At 39.9% G+C, this 21,695-nt stretch overlaps 1 protein-coding gene across 4 annotated transcripts in view; it reads right to left on the bottom strand.

Moving 5' to 3' along the window:
* The window catches only part of LOC111573798 (MAM domain containing glycosylphosphatidylinositol anchor 2a), a 270,997-nt gene that overhangs the window by 121,491 nt on the left and 127,811 nt on the right, over positions 1-21,695 (bottom strand). For 2 of the 4 annotated variants that reach the window (XM_055016253.1, XM_055016255.1), the window contains exons 4-6: positions 20,755-20,951; positions 12,009-12,141; positions 11,539-11,808 (exon numbers count right to left, since the gene is read on the bottom strand). In XM_055016253.1, coding sequence (XP_054872228.1) covers positions 11,539-11,808; positions 12,009-12,141; positions 20,755-20,951 — 600 coding nt within the window. Of the gene's footprint in view, positions 1-11,538; positions 11,809-12,008; positions 12,146-20,754; positions 20,952-21,695 lie in introns of all 4 variants that reach the window. The other 2 variants (XM_055016252.1, XM_055016254.1) reach the window with 1 other exon arrangement.

Here is a 21,695-nt window from a genome sequence, read left to right as displayed (position 1 = left end):
GCTTCTTAGTAGCACATGCACACAGGCCTGACATATTAGCTATGACAAGCACATACTATGTAATGGAAAAGACTCAATATGCAAACATATATTCAGCAAAACTGAAAAAAAAGGAGATGTTTGAATGTGTTTTTCCCATCACTCCCTCTTATGCTTTCACTCTGCCTTTGTCTGCTGGAGAAGAAAGAGGCGTCTCTCTCTTCACTCTCAGCCTGAATCATTATCCTCCCGTCTACCCATCAGTCCATCTCATTTTTCAGTCAGTCCTGCCTGTCCGTCTCTCAGCAGGCATCACACTGTGCTCTCCATTCATTGTTGTGGAGAATATCAGCATGTGAAGCCGAACTCATCTTTCGGAGCCAGATGGATGTCTCTAGAAAGTGCCACTCTCCTCGGCTCAAGGTTAAACACAGAAAAAAAAAGGACAACGAAAAACACGAGGCGCTTCGTACACACATCTATTCAAGCACCTTTCGCTGTCCTCGCTTCAACTTGGTGTGTCTTCACATCAGCACCCACACATTCCCCATGCATCAGCAGCTTTACAGCATCACAGCCACACACGACTGTTCTTTAGTGGACCTAAATGCCGCGTTCAACCTTCAGTCTGACCTCCGGCTTTAATTTGTATTGAAAACGTCCAGACACAGGCGGCGCAAGAACCAACAAAACAAGCATGTATGCATCTAGAGTCACATACAAATACACACACACAGACAGTCTGTAGGGCAGCAGGACAAGAAACAGGTGCCAGTTCTGCCCATCCAGCCGTTGAATCTGGCATTCATGAATGGAAATATATTCAAGTTTGGACCTGAAATGTATTCCAAAGCAAATTTGATAAGGGTCATTCATACATGTTGATTCGCGTGCTGACAGAGAGGTTTTTACAGGGTGTTCACGTCATGATTGTTTTCTCCCCACCAAACAGTCTAAATATAATCGGTGTGGAGCCCACAGTGAAAAAGACTGCATTTCTGCTTCTCCATAAATAACAGCAAGCCTCCAATCAGAGCTACAAATTGTAGCTGTTTGACTTTGTATGTGTTTCTTCTCAAATGTGTGTGTGGGTGTGTGCAATTAGTTGTGTCTATGTTAGTATGTCAGCTTGATGGATGCCTTGGTTGGTAAAAGTCTCATACCTGCATTTCTCAGCAACTCCTGCAGGAATTGTCGGGGAAAACCCGATGACAACGTGGCGGCGTTTGATTCTGAATCTTTGATAGCTACAGGAATGCTCATTTCTCTGCATCACACAGAGGGGGAAAAAAAAGCTTTGTGAAAAGATGGGAAGCACATGCACGGAGTGGGCCGTGTGTGCAGGGAGACATGAAAACAAAATGCCAGGCCAGCTGCCCGTTTCAACACCCTCCGCAGACAGTTCTGTCTCAATTCACCAATTCTCCATTTGAGAGCTGCCTACTCACATTTGATACGCAACACACACGCAAACAACCAGCGCAGAGTGTCTTTGCATTGTCGCAGCGGATATTTCATGAACGGGTGTCCACGCCGGGGATAGAATGGACTCGAGTGGCAGAGAAAAGCAGGGTATTGACCTGCATTTGAAGACGTGTTGCGGACCCTTAATCCATAAAAAGGATCTTGTCAGCAGGGTGATGTGCTGCCAGTAGCCTGCTGGGCTGACTGTGGAGATGGCCAAGCCCTGGAAGGCAGTCTGGCTGGTGGGACAGTATGGCCAGCGAAACTACCATCTGCTGGGGCGAGATGTGTGTTTTCACATGCACAGCCCCCTTTGGCAACAGCAGTTTGTTCAGGCCTCTCAAGGACTGGAGAGGAGGGCGAACAAGCTGAGATAGGCAAAGATGAGGCCACGAGGTGACCCTGCGAAACATGCAGAACGAACTCAGTGGAGCAGAAGCAGATGATTTGGTATTTTATGTACACAGGGAGTATATGTACATGAATATCAATGCATCTGCAGACATGCAGAGAGAGGTGACCTGCATTTCTTCCCAAGTGCTTACTATTCCAAACATTTCAAACACCTACACACTACACATATATCTACTGGTGGACCACTGCTGCATTCCCAAGTGAGAAAGCCACACTCTCTCTTTGTGTGTGTCTCTTTTTCACAAACATTCAGTGATATCCTGCCCTTAACCTTAACCTTAACCATCACAGTGAAGCGCTTAACCTTAAAACTAAATCTTAACCTTCAAACAGCCCTTTAAGGGGACACGGGAACATGTGGATAAGGCAAAATGTCCCCACAACGATGGTCTGAACCTCCAACTGGTTCTCACAGAGATAGACTGATGAGTGCACAAACACACACAAAGCCACACACATACATCAAACAAAGACGCACTAAAGGTCTGCCTGCACTCGAGCCTCAAGCCTGGCTTATTCTCTTTCCACTTTCCCTATTGCTTACTTCAAAGTATCATGTCAAGAATAAAAAAATAAAAAGTTGCCAGTGGAGAAACTGTGCGGCATGATTCATCGCACATAATTAAAAAAATTTTTCATGTGTGTGTGACATTAATTTTCATCCAAGATAGAAAGAGAAGAAGCAACATGTGAGATTCACAGCAGAACAAAGCAGAACTGCTTCATTGAATTCCTACGTGGTTTGATTATAATTCAGTTACAATGAAATGTGACTAAATTATATGCACATTATACACAATATGCACATAATACATTTATATGCTCATTATATAATATGCATAATATACTGTACATATTGCAGTATAATCTTCATTTGGCAGACATTCCTTAATTTGTACTTCACATGAACTGGCTGCAATATTAAAGGCTACACTTAATGTGGAATAGACTATAAAATGGTACCACAGAGAGTCTGTACAAGTCCACTGATTAGCTGGACCAAAAATAATCCGCTCATATAGGTTGCGTACGGCTGTATATGTTGTCTGACTAGATATTTCAGTAAAGAAATGCCAAAGATACAGTCCAGATTAATTGTCTGGACATTTCATAATGTTTTGCTCTTCGGGTGGCATGAAATTTGGATAACAAAATATTTGGATACCACAATTTTTACCTTAAATTTAATATTTCTGTGTCAGTATTGGTAAAACTGTGTGGAAGAAACTCACCATTTAACATATACTTTGCATAGGTTCAAAAGTAAATTAGCTACGGCATGTTTCCTCAAGTTAATTCATGCATTAAAGAGCTCACATGAAATTCAGACTTAATTGAGATTTGCCATTGAGACTAGCATGAAACGTCTGTCATTTATATTATGAAAGAAACATAGAAAAAGCCACCAAGTCCATGCCAGTAGAGTGGAGGGAAAGATGGAGGCATCAATTTGCAACAGGACCATCTACCCAGGAGAGCACAGTTTGTGTCAGTTAGGCACCAAAATTACTTTTAAAGACAATTTAAAGAGCCTAAATTATGATTTTTGAATAATTCCATTCTATTTTGTGTATTCTAACTTTTTTTTTTTTTGTACATGTAAAAGTAGGAAAACTCTACTCCTTAGCTGCCCAAAATGCCTCATTTGAGGTCCAGGCTTACTTATCTATATCACCATCTAACACATTTGCATTAAATCTGTGTAGTTTGGTGAGTTCTTTGCAGTCTGCTATTAATTTCTCACTAGAATTGCCACTGCTGAAGCTACATCTCTTAGCCTATGCTCATAGATAGAGGTTATGCTTGTTTTCATCCCCCAAATGACCACCAAAAACTAAATGCGCAGAATATGGGTTTTTTAATTCATTAACTGTATATTGGTAGCCAGCATTTTTTAAACAGCAACTCTAAAAGGTCCTTTAAAAATGCTTGTGTTAAAAGCTTATGTAGACATTGGACTCGCAAATATCAATATTTCAAAACATTTATTGATTGGTTAGAATAAATCTTCCACACGTTGGAAAAAGGACACATCCTGTACAGTAAAATGAAAATGTTTCCAAATATTGCTAATGATCATAACCCTTTACTGTCTTTAGACTAAATTTATAGAAAATGGAAACTGGAAAAAAAAAACAAACATCATTTTGCTTTTAAATTTAAACATCTAGCAGTAATCACCGCAGTTGAAGTCTCCTATTAAAGATGGAAATTTAGCTCATCCTGATCCCGGCTCACTCAGCAGCTCCGTTAATGTGGAAAGATGCTGTGAGCTTGTTTGTCATGCAGCGTGACACTCACTAACAGGAGGAAAAAGTCTGACAAAGTGCCAGTGACATGCTGCAAAAGCACGAGCGAACAATGTAGGAATTGTTCTAAAAAAGACACAGCGTGGTTTTAAAAAGCTAGTCACCACGCACAACGTAATTATCTGTAGGCCGCTCGCGCTGAGACTGTAAAAGCTACGTTTTTAGCACCTCATGACGCCTGTCCTCCAGCGTACTGGAGGGTGTGGTGATGAACTTAATATTGATTGAAATGGTCGTGCTAACGTTTGTGCTGCTCTTTAAGGTTCACGGTCCAATCTATATTGGCACAAAGGATGTATTAAAATCTATGAATATGGATGTATTTGTACCATTGTTCTGCTATAACAGCCATAACTGCATTTGCGTCAGCAACAGCTCATGAGGCTCAGGAGAGCGATGCTGAGACGTGAGATAACATGCTAAACCCACCTCCTGTTAATTAGCGATGACAAATAGACCCCCACTGCTTTCCAGCTGACTGTTTCTTGAAGTTTATCCGCCTGTCACATAAATAAAAAGAAAATAGTTTGCTTTTATAGCTTTTATGTCATCTGTAGAGCTCGGTCCGACTTTACTTTGACATCAGTGATGGTTTCATGGACTTGTCTCCCTTCAGCCTGATGTCATCTAAGTTTGTCTAATGGACGCTGCTTTACTAATCTCTCTTTGTGTCAGAGTTAAAGTGAGACGTCATTCCAGCATGCTGATCCAAACTGTTCTCTCAGTGACAGTTTGTCACCAAGTGGACTTTTTCTGTGTAGATTAGACGTCATTCATGCGCAGTCATTCTATTGTTAAGCGACTGACTGAAGCTATTGATCTCACAACTGCGCTGACAAGAGTGGCTATTCATCAATCTGACAAGAATGTTCCAGATTTATTTTCTTTTATTTATTGATCCTTAATTTGCTTTGTCACATATTGATTAGTTGTGTCATTTAAGCATCTCTTTATTTTGTTTCCTTTCCAATTCACTGAAAGACGTGATTTGATATGTTTAAGACACAATTTTTTGAGGGATGCCATCTGAAAATCTGAAAAGATCAGTGAAATTTCTGACTTAGATTCTTCGAGTTGAGTTTATCCACCTGATGACGTCCTGTGCTCACGGCTATCCGATGAAAGAAGCTGAAACCTGAGGTGGAATTATATCGTTCTTACCAGCTGAGCCTTTAACTTTTAAGGAATGTGGCCTTGTGGGTAACCTGCGTTAGATATAGGTCGAGTGTTGTGGAAAGTGAGCGGCTCTAGAGTGAAAGAAGCAGTGATACCAGCACACACTCACAGTCACTGTTAGGTGCATGCAAACATGCGCGGTTAAGTTACTGTAATCAGTTTTGGTGTAACAGCTGTATACACAACAAACACTGTGCAACATGTTCGCTGCACTAAAAGAAAGGAACTAAAGTCCCAGTTCATGCAACTTTACAGTCGTCTTTCTCTCACCACTGCTTGTCTGGGCAGTAAAAGTTAGCAGCTAACAAGTCAGGCTAGAGTAAATACACTTTACTTTTAACTTAAAACCAAGCTAAACACTTGTAGGGCTACAAAATAAACCAAAAACTGCAGTTCCTTGAATGACCACTACAGGCTGCCTCCAAAAGTGAGTCAATCCCTATACACCCATGTGAACAACATGGTCGAATTAGTGGTTTTGGTTTTGGGAACGGATGCTTTGGGTTGCAAGTGACAGTCCCTGACCCAGAGATGTTTGCATGGCCCGCCTCAGTTCCATTTATGCTCCACTTCCTTGCTCATTTTTGCAGGGAGATAGAAGAAATCAGGCACCATCAAGAAGGCGTTGGTCAAACCACAACACTGAGATTCAAAACCGTTGTTCATGAAATCTATTGGTTACCTCATGAATGACTCAAACATCTTTCAAACCTCTAAAGGTGGAGTTTGTGACTCTGCAGAAACATTATTGTTATTTACCTAGCTTTTAATTTTTTTTCAGGATGCACCCAGCTGTGTTGAAGTGGAATCACGGACCATACCATAAATTTTATTACTTGCCTCCCCTATCTGACTGTCTATCACTTGAGCCTCAAATGTATGATAAATTACAGAGTCAAAATGATGTCATTAATGGCTTTTAGGCTTTAGGAGAATCTACAAGGCTAACTGTCAATAATCAGCATTCCGCAGCAGGTGCATCATTGTCCATCTTGTGCATGAAGGACCTGATGAACCTGGGCTTTTTCTTTAAAGCAAGCAATTAAATAATTAAGGCAAAGTTATGGAGATGTATTAGGCTTTTGTATCTTGTCTGATGGAGTTAAATGGTAGGAGCCTGCATAAATGGAATCCTTGTTTTCCCAAGAAGAGCTCCATAACAAATCAGTGTCTATGCATCCTGCATATGACATTTAGTCAGGCAGAGTGATGCATAGTCGACCTAACTATTTAAGTGCACAGCCAGTAAGATGTGGTGCATCAGTAAGGGTACATCGATCAGCCATAACATTAACATTGGCACGTGACTAACATTGATCTTCCTATGACGCAATGTATCACTGCAAAACCGTAACTTTAACATGCACATCCCCTCATGGTGCTCCCAACCTGCAGAGGCCACAAAAACTGGTCAGGATCAGCTGAAGGAGCATGACGAAGAATTCAAGGTGTTTATGTGGCGTCCAAAACTCCTGAGATCTCAATGTGAGTGAGCATTTATAGGATAGGTCAGAACATGTCTGATCCATGAAGGACCCAAAGGATCCATCGATAATGTCATGATGCTATAAATCATCTATCATCTCCAGAGGTCCCATGTTCATGCACGGACCTGTTTCCATGTTCAGACCTGTTGTAGGTGATTTAATAAGGCTAACTGATGTATATTCAAACATCTACCCATCCATCTATTATCTATACACCACTTAATCCTTATTAAGGTGGCGAGAGGCTGGAGCATTTCCCAGCTGACTTAGGGCAAAGGCAGGGGACACCCTGGACAGGTCGCCAGTGTATCGCAGGGCTAAATATAGAGATACACAATCACACCTACGGAGAATTTAGAGTTACCTATAACCTCAGCATGTTTTTAGACTGTGGGAGGAAGCCAGAGTACCCAGAGAAAACCCATGCATGCACAGGGAGAACTTGCAAACTCCATTCAGAAAGATCCGGGGAAGGCGAGGATGTGAACTGGGGATCTTCTAGCTGCAAGGCGAAAGTGCTAACCACTACACCACTGTGCAGTCCTATATTCAAACATCATAAACATGTATTTTTAAAAAGCAGTGGGTTTTTTTAACCGGGGTCCCATGTGAGAGCGACTGTCAGCTCCAGATGTGTGACACATCAATGAGAGTGTGATATTGCAGCGATTGCCTTCAGTGAGCGTGCCCTGACTTATTGGCTCCCATGGGACACCTGACATCTTCTCTTTGATGTAAGCCTCTCGGTTCTGAAGTCCTCAACTATATGGGCAATTTCACAATACAGAGAAGGGTTTTATCTGTCAGGGGGACCATCAGAAATGATTTGTTGATGATTTGATTTTCATCCTAGGGAGTATAGAGCTGCATAAATAAATACTTCTAAACCGACCGAGCACAGAGGCGACCTGATGATGGAGCTGTGGCATAATCTCTGATATGAAAGGAAAAAAAAACTGTGAGAAAGTTATATTTATGAGCCAGTCTGCTAAACTCTGATTCAAATGTGCTCCATTTCTGCGTGCAGGATGCTCTCGGGAAAGTTAAAACGTACTGCAGAATATGTTTTTTGCATTTATATCATCATACGAGCGCTGTTTTGTATGTGGGGCTTCCACCTATTCATGCATCTTTTTATTTACCTGCAGGAGGTTCCTGTAATTTCACATTCAGGGCATTGGGATCCTCAGTTATGTCACAGATGAAAGCCTGGTCACACACCAGCCTTAATCCTTAAGCTTAGTAACAGCAATCGATTTAAAAGTATGAAAGTCAATCTCCCTGTGCATTATGCTGCATCTGTGCAGGTCTTATGCTAAAAAAGCTTTTCTTTACAGATGCAAAAATTACCTGTCTTAGGTATTAACCCGCTAATATGTTTGTAGCATTTTACAATACATATTACATATGAGATTTTTACCTAAATGTCCCCACTTTGATTGGAAACTGTCACAAGCATGCAAAAAGCGGCACTTAGATAACAGTTATGTCTCTAATGAGCTACAGCAAGATCAGATGCTCCTCTGTCTCTTGTGCCACTCAGGTGAAGAGCAGCTTGGAAAATAATATTTTCCTGATAATGGCCAAACAGACAGCCACAGCCCTCGTACTGCTGCTCCTCTTAAACTGTTGTTAACCACTCTTTGAATCAGTGCATTTTAATTAGAGGCTTCACACTCGCTTTGCCTCCAGCGTTGCCCTTGCCTGTCTTTAAGTAACCGCAGCTGTAATAAAGATCTGATGCTCTGAGGTCGAACCTCTGAGAGAACACTTCAAATCTTAAGGACATCCAGAAACACTATGGACGAATTCAATAGAGATGATAAATTATAGTAGAATTATGACATAAATTGAACTATGTGCAGTCATACAGAATGTGCAAAAAAGTCTTTACTACCAGTATGGAGAGCATTTACAAAGAATTTAAGGTCATTGCATATTATTTAGATTCATTAATTAATTTATAAATGCACTCTTTTCTCAATATGTTTACTTGTGTAATTTATATTTGTAGATTTATTTACTTTTTTCCACTGCACCATTGTGAATAATAGCCTTGCTCTCATTAGGTTTTTACCCTGATTAAATAAAGGTTATCAGTCCATCAACAACTAATTATGTGTACATTTTACATCTGCATTTAGCAATAGTTGGCCTCCCTTTAGTGTTGACCTCTCTAGGTGAAGTGTCCTCAGCTTTACATTTTCACCAAATAAAACACATAAATGAAGTGATGAAAAAAACAAAACATTATGATGAACTCTGCTTTCATTTTAATTTTCATTTCATGTTCCTCACAGCTTCATTCAGAGAGAGCCACTGTTTCATATTTGTCATAAACTGAGATAAGACAGAACATCCAGTGATTTATTGTACATGACAATTCAACAAATAAACAAAAGACTACATCTAAACTAATTAGAGTTTATTAAACTGTCCAAATAACTAATAGCCTAGTTTATTTATGATTTCATAAACACTCTATATTCTGTCAGTGTGTGATGGTAATCTAACTAGTACTTTACCAAAAGTGGAAAAAAAATGTCCTGACAGTTGTGACAGAGCTCAGGAGTGAGGATGGCTGCAAATGATTAACCTGCAGCTGATTATTAGTGGTAGGACGCGATTTATCAACTTCATCAAATTAATTTTGTAATTAATTAATTGTGATTAATCACATTTTTGCCAAATAGCAATATTTAACACAATAAGCAAAATTTTTCAATTCAAATATATTTTGGTTGACGACTGAATTAATGACTAGATATATACATGAACTTAAACAGCAAAAATGTTTGTTTCATCTATACTTATCTGCATTTTTCATCTGTCTGCTACATTCACAGTTTACTACATGCTGGTTGTGTTGCAGTGCGTTTCGAGCTGCGTTCCGAGCTGCGTTCTGGTGCGTCTCCCCAGAGCTCGTTTGCATAAAGTAGACTTGACTTCTACTTTATGCAAATTCGGTGCGGGCAGCGGAGGTCACGAAATATTCGTTAAACGTCTAAACTAGCCGTCGAACTAAAATGAGGACAGATTCAGCAACTGCCCAGCTTGTTTCTTGCCTCAAATGCCTTCAGATATACTTTTTGCTGAAGTGTTTGTGTAATAGAAGAGAAAGTTTGCAGCCGAGCTGCCATGTTGGTCTGACGTTTCTCGCAGACTGAAGCTAAAATGCTGTCACGTGACCAGCTAGCGGCCCACCACAGTGCGTCCTGTACATCTTCTGTGCGGCTGGCAAACAGACTTTAGGTTCATTATTGCCACCTACCGGACAAGAGTGTGCATCAGTTCTGCCGGTGTGCCAGAAATTAGGGAACTGAGAAAGATGTGATTCAATATGTTTGTTTTTTTTATTTAAATGCGATATTTTTTCCATGATTAATTATTCTAAATTTACGTGTTACAGTCCCAGCCCTAATAATTATAGTAATTAATTAAGTTGCTCCTGTTGTTCAATGTGTCTAAATGTGCACAATTCTCTTTGGAGTTGCTCATATGGATGCTGCTGCTCTTTGATGCTGCAGGTATTTAATAGATTCCTATTAACAACTGGAGGTCACAAACTAAACTTCACCCCCTGGTAGTGTTTGGTCAAAATCTGGATTACATTCATTATTGGTGAGTCTCATTAATCTGACCTGTTACAGACATTATTTTCATCATAGTAAAGTTTTGTTTTGATGGTCATTTCAGTTTACCATAGATGTGAATTTGTAGAGCAACATGAATGAGAATGCAGCATATAAACTGTGTCTTGCTCCCTATGATGTTTTTGGACTGGACAGAACTGTTGCTGAAATATTTGAAAAGCCTTCCCAAAATCCCTTCTCACATCTTGAGGTCTATCACTCGTGTGCGCCTTGTGCAGTTCAGACTTGGCTACCGTTTACAGTGATCCAGAAATGTTACTATGCTGCTTATTCAGGCATAAAAAGCTGCTGTCAGATTAATAGAAAGAAGGTCATGTCTGAAAGGGACTACAAAAAGACAGACAGCAGGTTACTGGCTCAGTAAGTAAAGGCAGGTAAGAATCGCTATGAAAACTGAGGCTCAATGAACGGCAGTAAAGTCAGCATTAGAAAAAACAATTAAGAATATCCTGATCCTAAGATTCCAATCCGAAGATCCTAAAATCGAGATTGACCAATATCAGAACAAACCCAAGCCTGATCCTTTGTTTACATCTGCTGTCATGCAGGTGCCCTGGATTTAAACAAATACTCACTAGATGCAGTACTAGCAATCAATAATTGATTACTTAATGTTACAAATTAAGTACACTGGAGGATCAGCTTTCACGTATGCCACTGGGATATAGGAACACTATCCTGGTTGATCCCCGTTTGATTTTATATGCGTGCGCTGCTCAGAGGTCATGAAGCATTACAGAAGACTTTGTCATGGTGTCCCTTTACTAGCTAAACCCCTACAAGGTTCTCTTCTTGCCTTCTTGCTGCCTGACTCCTCTGTTTGCTGGCGTGAAACAGTATGAAGTTTCATCTGGTGACACAACCAGTTACTACAGCCAGCTAATCTACAACATGTAAAGCTTGTATTATTTAGGAAAATGGCATCAGTTTGTGACTTTGTACTGCCAAACACTTAAACATTTATACAAAAATACTTGATCGGGATATTCCTAGTTTCAATAATACAAAACCATTTTCAGACTTTGTATCTTTGTACATGCAGTTATTGCCTCTCACCTCGCACCACGATGGTGGTCGACTTCTTGGCCGGGTTGCCCACGTTGTTACTGGCCACGCAGCTGTAGACTCCCGCCTCGTCGGAGGTGATGGCCGGCAGGGTGAGTGTTCCCCCCTTCACCACGCTCCTCTGGGGGAGGCTGTCGTTGCTGCTGACCCAGGTGAGAAGAGGAGGCGGTTCCCCTCCTGTGGTGATGCACACCAAGGATACAGTCTGTCCTGGATTCACCACGATAGGATCCTCCACCAGTAGCTTGATGGATGGGGAGGCTGTAGAAAAAAAAGAGTAGTGTCAGAGATAGACTGGCAGTAGATGGACAACTTTGGCAGTTCCGTCAGTTATAGTGAAACTCGCTGTCAGTCGGGTTCCATGTCTATTCTGTGTTTATTAAGATTTTGTTTTGTTCAAATTTGCCTGAAATATTAGCAAAAGCTATATCTCATTATGCAGCAGTCGTCCCATAGATTACCTGTCTTATTGGTGAGTCTGAAAATGACACTGCGGTCGGGAATCCCACACACATTTCTCACAGAGGCGATGCAGCTGTAGTTGGCGTAGTCCTGAGGACGCAGGTTCTTCAGCTTCAGAATCTTTGTTTCCCCCTGCAGCTCAGACCAAACCAACACTGGTATGCAAATGTGTGCAAAAATATCAACATACAGTAAATAATGTAATAAGAAATGCTAGAAAACCCAGGAAAGAGATGACAAAAGCCAAACAACTCCAAAAAAGGTCAGAGAGATGAATATGTATGCGGTTTTAACAATGACTGCTGAAAAGAAAATGCAGATTATTAGTGGAAAATCTAAATAAAAATTGTGTTTTTCAAGGAAATGAATGAGACAGCCTACCAAATACAGCATGTGGATTATTCACCAGTGCAGCATTTTCACCAAAGGGCTGCAGAAATATGGATGTGCTCAGCGGGGGATCTCTCCAAACCAAATAGATATCTCATTGAGAATGTGTGGCTGATTCCAGCTGGGCCTGTCAACCGCGAGCCCCGCCCAAAAGGTTATGATGAGGATGTAAACCTTTGATCTGGCTGGCTGCAGTGAGCGAGTGCAGGGATGAGGAATGGGAGGCAGGCAGATTAAAACGCGCCACATGCTGCGACAGTCCACACAACATGGCAATCATTTATGTCTTTTCAAACCCTTTCATATCCAATGAGGCTCAGGGACAACGTAATTGTATTAGATTATCCACGGACCCCTCATTCCACCTCCTTCCTTTCCTCCATCACCTCCTCTGCTTTGAAGCAGATATCAAAAGGAGATGGTGGGGTTCAGAGTGTAAGCTTTACTCCTTCCAGTGGGAGCAATTGGGACGTCTGCTTGGAAAAGGCAAGGAGCAGAGAAAGGAATGGAAAGGACAAATCCATTACACCAACCTGGACTGGGGATTGATGGCCATATTGATGGAAAAATTGAACACTAAAGTACACAAGAGTTTCAGGAGGGAGACTTAATGGCTAACAGTAAAGGGTAAAGAAATTACAGAGGAGTGCAGTGTCTCTGTCAGGGAGGAAACCTTGGAAGTCCAGCTTTGTTTTCATGCTTTTGTTTCACCTTTGGGAACCAAGAATTCCAAACCAGCTGAATGAACTTGAAATGTTTGGTCGTAAAGATGAAATTTTGGTGCTACCCAACATCAATTCCAGGAACCGCATTCTGATAAAGCACATATTGTAAAAGGTTTATGAGCTTTAAATAATTGATTTAATTGATTGGTTGCCAGGTTCTGGGAAATCCTCCTCTAGCATGATGCATTGCTTACCTTAATGGCTCTTCAGCTCATTAATGAGCCCACCAATACTCAGTTTGGGCTGGACATCTGGACCAGAATGCATTTATACACTCCTTATTATCATAAATCGTTGCTGATTTGATGTATAATCGCAGAAAGAATTGCTAACTTTTGCTAATGGCTCATTAGAAATCAAGAAACAAGAGATCTTCTATTTACGTTACTCTCCTAGCATTGATTTAACCCTTAAAAACTCCTCCTTGTTCATCAAAATTACATATTCATGAGTTGTATTCATGAAAGCAACCCCTTCATGGCTTGAATATGCAGACTGATCCCCACCTCTGTATACACCACCGTCTATTCGACGTAATGTAACTTCAGCATGTCTGCTCACCTACAATTCTGCTTCAATACTTAAAAACTGCTCCATGCTACCCAGTGGAAAGTCTTGATATTGGAGTAATTCAGTAATCAAAAATCAGTATTGTCAGACAAAGTTCTATTTATGACACAAAGTCAAAATTCCGCCCTAGTTTACGGAGTTCTCACTGCATTGAGGAACACTGAGACTTAAGTTTTATGTTGGATCTGCTGCAAACATGGAACAGAAGTACAGCAAGGTCAACATAGAGATAAACATTATAATTATGAAATAGTAAATTAGGAATTAAAAAAGGACATTTTTATTTTTTACAGGATCTGCTGCAAAAACGTTATTTTTGGTAAATTTTTAAATGCGAATCCACGAAACCAAAGTGCGGAAATAAAGGGTCAAAAATAGATAGATGTTAAAATTCTGAGATAAAAGTCAAAATGATAAGACAAAAAGTCTGAAATACAAGACAAAAGTCAAAAATCCTGATAAAAAAAAGTCTAAATTTGGCTGTACACTGAAGTTAGGAAGATAATGAGTTGCAATTGTGAGATAAAAGTCTCACTAATTTGTATAGTTTGGGGTTGGCCATGAGATGCAGTCACTACAGTTTGGTGTTCTGTTTTAGCTTAACAACGTTTCATTAAAACTACATGACAAAATAATTCATTTTTTCTTTCTATTCCCTCTATTACAGGCAATAGTGAGCCATAAGGTCTGCCTTCTTGAATGTTTTAATGTCCTTTATGCACTTTAGTGGTGCTAAAACATTCTGGTAATGGTTTATTTGCTAACTTGCAGTAGTCTGTTTCCTGTTGCCACATCTCATTTGATACACCAACTGTAGATACTTTTGATGCCATTGTCCTGAAATAAATGGAATTTTATGGGTCGTCTGTTTTCTTTTGGTTTGGGAAGAGGTCAGCAGGTTCTTTTATTGGGGCCAGTAGCGTCCTGTAATTACAATGCACTGTTGACCGGCCAGTAATAAACCACCACTAGTCTCTGCTGCTGCTTCACACCCATCATCCAGCACATTCTCAGCTCTTTTAGCACTGTTCTCCTCTGGGAGCAGGCAGCTTCTCACAATGGCTGAATCATTTGGGGAAAACATCTAATAGCAATTTTTCTAGGCAAATATTGCAATTTGATTCATGACATATTTTTTTTTAAAGTCAAGCTCTGCTTCAATATTCACTGTGTAAGAGATTTAGAACATTTGATGGCGCTTCATCCCTTGAGACACCATCAAAAACGGGACTTTCACACAAGGAGGCGGCATGAATTTGTAAAACTACTGACACAACAGTTTAAACTGCGTGTTAAACGTGCTGCAACATGTACGCGGTGGGGCTGTATGAACCATGTAGAGCTTCCTCACAAACCGGTCTATGCAAAAAGACAATTAATTCCCCTTTGCGGGATTATTAAAGTAAAATAAAAACATCAATGGGCAGCATAAACATCCCCTGAAAATTAGAGCTCTAGTCTCAGTACCTAATATCCACACCTTGTATGTCCTACATTGCGGGCCTTGCTTTAAAGTTGTGATTTTAACTTGAAATTACCTGTTCAGCCTTTCTTTTTACATGGGGATTCTTCTTTATCATTTGCTATTGTTGGTAAATGTTAATTATAAGTCAATGAATACATTTAGGTCCAAATGTCCTACTACAACATTTTCCTAGAGGCTAGCTGGGCAAACAGTGCATGAGAGGGGTCTCTCTGATGACCAAAAGGACCAAAAAACAAGCAAAGAGTCAAGCAGGAGAAGTATTTTTTCCCAATCTGGCAACCCTAAAATTGTTTTTTTTCAGATTTCATAATCATTACACTTAATTTCCTCTGGCAGACTTAATACTGTAAATACATTTTTTAATGAGCAGCATAAACACCCACTGAAAATTTCTATCTGCTCAAATTAAAAATAAGAAATTGTAGCATTAGTGTCATAATTTAATATCCACATCTTGGATGTCCTACATTGGTAGCTTTGCTGATGCTCAGTCTTACTTTTTACATGGTGACTTTTCATTTGTTTCATGGTTTTCATTATATAAACAGATATTAGTTTTGGGAGCACCTAAATTATTTGCTGGTGCACCTAAATCATAAAGCTAAATGCACCGATGCATCTGATGTAAAAAGTTAGTCTAAAACCCTAAGTGGTAATTCCTAATAAAAAGTCAATGAATATGTTTTGGTCCAGATGTCCCATGACAATTTTCCAGATGCTACCCATACAAACAGTCCATTAGTAGGGTCCCCATGATGAACAATAAGGTAAAAAACAAACAATGTCTAAAGCAGGAGAGGGATTTTGCACAACCTGGCAACTCTAAAATTGTACCTTGGATTTATGAATCACTACATTACATCATAAACCTTTCATAAAATGTGCCTTGTCAGGAATTGGTACAGAAAAAGCATCATAATTGACATTAACTGGCCTTTAAGTAGAGATCCACACAACAAGCTCAAACAAAACATCACACCACAAGAAAACATCGAATCCATTATAAACACCAAAAGATATCAACCACTTTCAAAGCCGAGGACCTAACAAAAGATGAGAAATGGTTGAATTATACCTTTGATAATTGTGCTATTACTTGGCACTTTGTGGAGGAAAATTACGACACGAGTAGGAGGGGGAGAAAGTAACAGACAGCAGAAAGGACGAGCTTTCTACAATAAAACCACAGCTCTGGGCCTCACTTAATTATGAAGCAGCTCTCCGTTCAGAGTTTGAAATGCCATCTCTGCATTTCGACAGTATCACAGGGAATATAAAACCTTTGCGAGGCTAAAAAAGGTGCTGAAGTAAAGCTGGAATGAAGAATAATGGATGAAGGAGGGTATGAAGATGAACAGAAGTGGTGAAATGGAACAGCGGACAAAAACTGGGTTCAACTCGATCCTGTTGCTTTGATTTGGGTCATTTACGAAATGAGTCTGCGGCCGTTTCCGGCAAGTTCAGATATATTGTTGAAAAATGATGTTATTATCCATTTATACGAGCAAATTAGTGGGAGTTTAGTCGGGATTTATTTGGGGTTGGAGTCACGCAATGCTAATCTCTGGGTTTTGGGTTGCGCTCAAGTTTTCAGACCCAATTAAAGCTTTAATAGAGGGCAGGAGCAAAGGCAAATACGAAGAGCCACATGTAAAAAGGAAAAGTGTCTTTGAGGCCCAGTTGTGCAGTTTCTTCAGACTCCTTCACCCACTCCATTAGTTCCCAGCCATCTTTCTCCATTTGGCCAAACATCAATTTCACTTGGTTTTTCTCTCCCTCTCTCTATTTCTTAAGCCTCTTTTCCCCTCTCGCGTGTCTTTTTCTCTCCTCCTCGTAGATTTGCATTCCCTCTGATGCCCAGTTCCAAATCACATCCAACTCCACTCAATTCAGAAACTACAATTCCTCTTACAAGTGACTGAACAATCTCAATCAGTTCTTTGTTGACTGCGCAAAATCCTTTTTTTGGAACAAAGCTTCTCAATTTCGAGATTGTAAAGAAAATCCACTTGCTCGACTGAAAGAGCAGATTGTCAAGAAAATCCAGTCTTTCTGCGTCTGCAATTCCTCAATATGCATGTAACTCGTGAAACTGGGTTAGTGAAACTACAGTTAATGACTACAAGTTTTACTCTCACTGTTTGAGAAGGAGGAGAACTAAAGTAATCAAATTTCCAGTAAAGATAAAGGAAATAGCGGCGGTATAATTACAGTATTTCACATTGCAATATGTCACCTTTGTAACAACACCTCTGCTGTGTTGATTCATTAATTAGCAACTGTGGCTTACTGATCTCTGCTGTGAAAATGCAGAAAGAGTGTGTTTGTGTTGTCACAGCCTGTTGTTGTGCTTTTTATTCATTGTCAAGGAAGGTTGATAAAGGTCATCATTTACATATTAGTAGTGTCTGTTTTCGGTGGGTTTTTTTTGTTTTTGTTTTTAATTCGCTCCTGTCACATTTTTGCTCACTGTGGGCTAATTTTTCACTGCAGTGTAAAGTTCTGAACCTCTATGAAAACAGCACAAGCACTGATAGCAGTAGAGAGAACTCAGAAATGTCTTTTGTGCAGTATGACATAGACATAATGTGATAAATTATATAGAAAAAAATGAAAAAGTGAACATTTAATTTCCTTGTTATTGTGGAGCTTCTGGACTCAGAAATGTGCAGTATTTTTTCAAATACCCACAGATGTTACAAATACTGGAGAAAAAATTGTGACTTCACATACTGTAGATGCCGTACTGTTTACATTTCTAATTTGTTTCCATACTTTCCTCCTCTCTGCTCTTTGGAAACACTGCCTGCAGTTCAACCCAGTTCTGCCAATAAAATCCCTGTATTTTTGTTCCATGACCGTTGGTCACATGTAAGTCACTAATAACTTCAAATTTGCAGCAATAAGTGCAGAATTTTTTGATTTTTACGGAATGTGATTACAGTGAATGGTTAAATTTTTTAAAATTTTGAACGTGACATACACAATAAAATGATTTTGATGATAAATGTTTGGTTCTTTGTCACTTCTGATTAGTTCACGGATGAAAATCCAATGACTCACTTTGTTTTTACAGATTGGCAGTTTGTTAAAGATAACTTGTCTTTCCAACCCGCTGACAGATTTTGGAGTTCAGAGGGAATTACAGAATTATGTAAAGCATAATCCTGAAAAATATAGTGTATCAGACTGCATTAGGACTTTATTAACAATAAGATCATTGCTATGGAAATTGGTTTACTTTGTGTGCAGGGTTCATGATTTCATTTTTTGAAATGCAAATTATTCCAGTAATCAGGATCATCAGATAATTCACGAAAGTGCTGTAAACACAGTCTTTTGTTTCACATCTGTTCACAGAAAACACTCTGTTCAATCTAAGAACTGCGACTGAGGAAAAAACATTAAGTGGAAAAATATTCCTTACACACATAAATTAGCAATCACAGCAACAAACATACAGTGAAATACAAACACCCTCCGGGAGCGAGAGAACATTGTGATAAAAGTGATAAGTTCCAATTTTGTAAAAACTGCTTTAGCTGTAATGAAACTGCTTAGTGTTTTTTTTTCTCTTCTTTTGGTTACACACAGGAGGGTGCCTCAGCTCCAACTTAATTCTGGTAATGAGGGGATCTCTTAATATGAGAGCACGCTGTGTGAAAGAGTTGCAGCAAATTTAGCACCTGATGAACAGATCGTGTGTTCTGCCTTCAGAAGTTTATTATGTTTGTTTCATATCCTTTGTTCTCTATCGGTCTATTTGTTCTCTCTGTGTCGTCTCCAGGGGAAGGGCAGGAGGTGAACGTCTTTGTGACAGCTAACATGAAACTCCATTAAAAGACTCAGGATTGCCAAAAATCATATTTAAGCGCAGCCTCGTCTCCCAAGAAATAAATATCTACACAACTCAGCTGCATTTATGTTTTACAGGATTATTTTTCCCATTTGTACTTTAACAGTACGGCAGTAGACTGTCACTGCAGGAAGTGATTTAAACTTGCATTCTTTCTAACAACCAGTCGGCGTTACTAATACCTTCTAACGTGTAGATTTCTAAAAACTCTCATTTTTGAAAAATCAATGTGGACATTAAAAAAAGGATGATGTCACTCTTAATTGGTAAACCACTACATTTGTATGCTTAAGCTTCTACTGTGTAAAATATTGCTTGGTCTACAGTTTAACATCTGAACTACGAAATGTTAGGAAATGACAGTCTTTTCTGGTGTTGAAAGCTTCCCTGATGTAGACCAGCCGGGAATATTTAAATACGCTTTTGTGTTCTTGTGTATACAGAGATATTTAGCGAAATTATGATTGCGTGAACAGAGGTGCTTTGAAAAATACAAAGGAAAGATATTGTCTAGCAAAATATCCATATTAAGTCCTATTCAAATGGGACTAGTATTACCTGAGGGCCTCAAAAAAGAAAAAATTACCCCTTTGTGTCTGTGTTTCGTGCAACACATTCAGACAAGATGACTGAAGTCTATGTTTTACTAAAATTTACTGATATTATCCCCAAATATGATATTAACAGGCTGCCACATAATAAGTGTTAAAGGTGCTGAAAGACAGTGAAGTGCTCCTGATTGCAGGCTGCCATGCATGTCATCCATTTCATCGTCCTCCGAGACTTTAGAGTCCTGATGGATTTAAGCTTTCGGCGGATGGGTCTCCATGCTCTGTAGCGACATGAGCCTCCTGAATTTGCACCCAAAATGTTCCGCAGTTTAATTTATAATTGCCAGCACAGCCTCCGAGTGGGAGACAAACAGAAGTGAGGTGCAGTTAAGTACATAAAAGACTCCAAATCACAGAGATGCTGACTCACATAGGACTAAAATTATCACGGGACCTTCGTGTTTGGAGAAATATTGCAGGTAATTTGCGGTTTGAGACATGGCAGATTCTAATGGGTTTATAATCATAGAGGAATAATGCAAAATCACTCGAGGTCACCAGGTAATACTAGGTGGATGAATACTATGCATGGATGAAGCAGAAGTTTAGTATGCAGGTGAAGAAGTTTAGCAATGAGGAGTGGCATCATTACTTCCCAAAATCACTACTTTTATTATTCACAGTGATTCACAAAAAGTGGAGTTTTAAAAAAAGTCTACACTTTAGAGGGTAAAAAAGTATTCAAGGAAATGTTTGTTTTGAAAAATATCCATGATACAAACCCCCATCTTTTAACATATGAAAGTCATATGTTGGACTAACGAACAGGGAGACTTGAGTTCAGTTTTCACTTGATGTCTGGTTAAGTTTAGGGAAAAAAATCCGGTTTTGGATTTACATGTTGGACACTTCTCCTTCATTTCGGTTGACACAGTAAAGCCAAATCTAATCTAATATATGACTGTTTGACTGAGAAGAAGCAGCAGTTGAAAACAATAAAAAGAAAAATAGCACAAGCATGTTGATTTGAAACAATAAATGTGAGAAAATGTGTTTCCCTCAAAACATAATTCAGACTTGGTGGTAGTAACAGGCCTTTACTTTTCTTTCTTAATGAATCCACACATTGTCTCTGCATTCTTTCTGATCAGGTTGACTCTGTCTTACCTGTGTGAAAAAAGGCTCGTAGATCTCCACGCCTTTGTCCGAGCCCTGCGTCAGGACCTCCCTGCCGCGATGCCAGCTGTAGCGGACGGGCGGGTTGGAATTGGCCACACAGCGCAGGAACACCGTCCTCTCATAGTAGAACTGCTCTTTTGCCTCTCCTATACTCTGGTGCACAGTCACCACCGGGTCATCCAGGTCTGTGGGAGGAGGAAACCATCAATAAACACCTTTCAGAGACCAGCGAGTCGAAGCTTTCTCGGATGAGTCAATCCCACCGACCACATTTCACAAATGAAAATGTATTTACCCTGCAACAATGAAGAAATCAGGTATGAAATCTTCATAGTATCAGCAATACAATCCCTCACAGTCCTGCGCTTCTTGATTGTGGTTAAAGGCTCGACCGAAAGGGTCAGAATCCTCATTGCATTAGGAGAGCCAGTTATCGGCATGCAATCTGGGGTCGATGAGAGAAAGGAGGTGAGAGCCCGCTACTTGAACTACTTAAGTCAATAGGATGCAGCCCAAGGGCATATTGACTTCCCAGTCAAATTGAGCCGCTGTGTGTTCCGAGTCGCACTCCATTGTGAGCTTGAAACATGAGAAAGGATGACAAATGCTGTGCACAAAATAGTGCTTGATGTCCATCACATCAAAAAGAATAGTGTTTGGCTGGCCCCCACTCTGATTTAAGCACTCTGTGATTTGACACATCTGTTACTCTTCCCATTTCCCAGCAGATCTAAGGGAAGTTTTACCCCCAACACTAGACAGTTGGTTATTTGAGAAAAGCGCCTGTGGTTGATTAAATGGATTCAAAGTTAATCATCTTACCCAGCTATCGCATTAAGCCTTGGCAAATGGCGTTCATCATAGCTGTGGTGTCTTTTAGCATGCTAATACTCGCCTTTTAGATTATGTCCATTTGCACGCTCAAAGAA

Source organism: Amphiprion ocellaris, chromosome 12 (genome assembly GCF_022539595.1).
Source record: "Amphiprion ocellaris isolate individual 3 ecotype Okinawa chromosome 12, ASM2253959v1, whole genome shotgun sequence".
NCBI classification, from domain to species: Eukaryota; Metazoa; Chordata; class Actinopteri; family Pomacentridae; genus Amphiprion; species Amphiprion ocellaris.
Note: the sequence above shows the minus strand (reverse complement) of the source record. Positions and strands in the feature narration are given on the sequence as shown.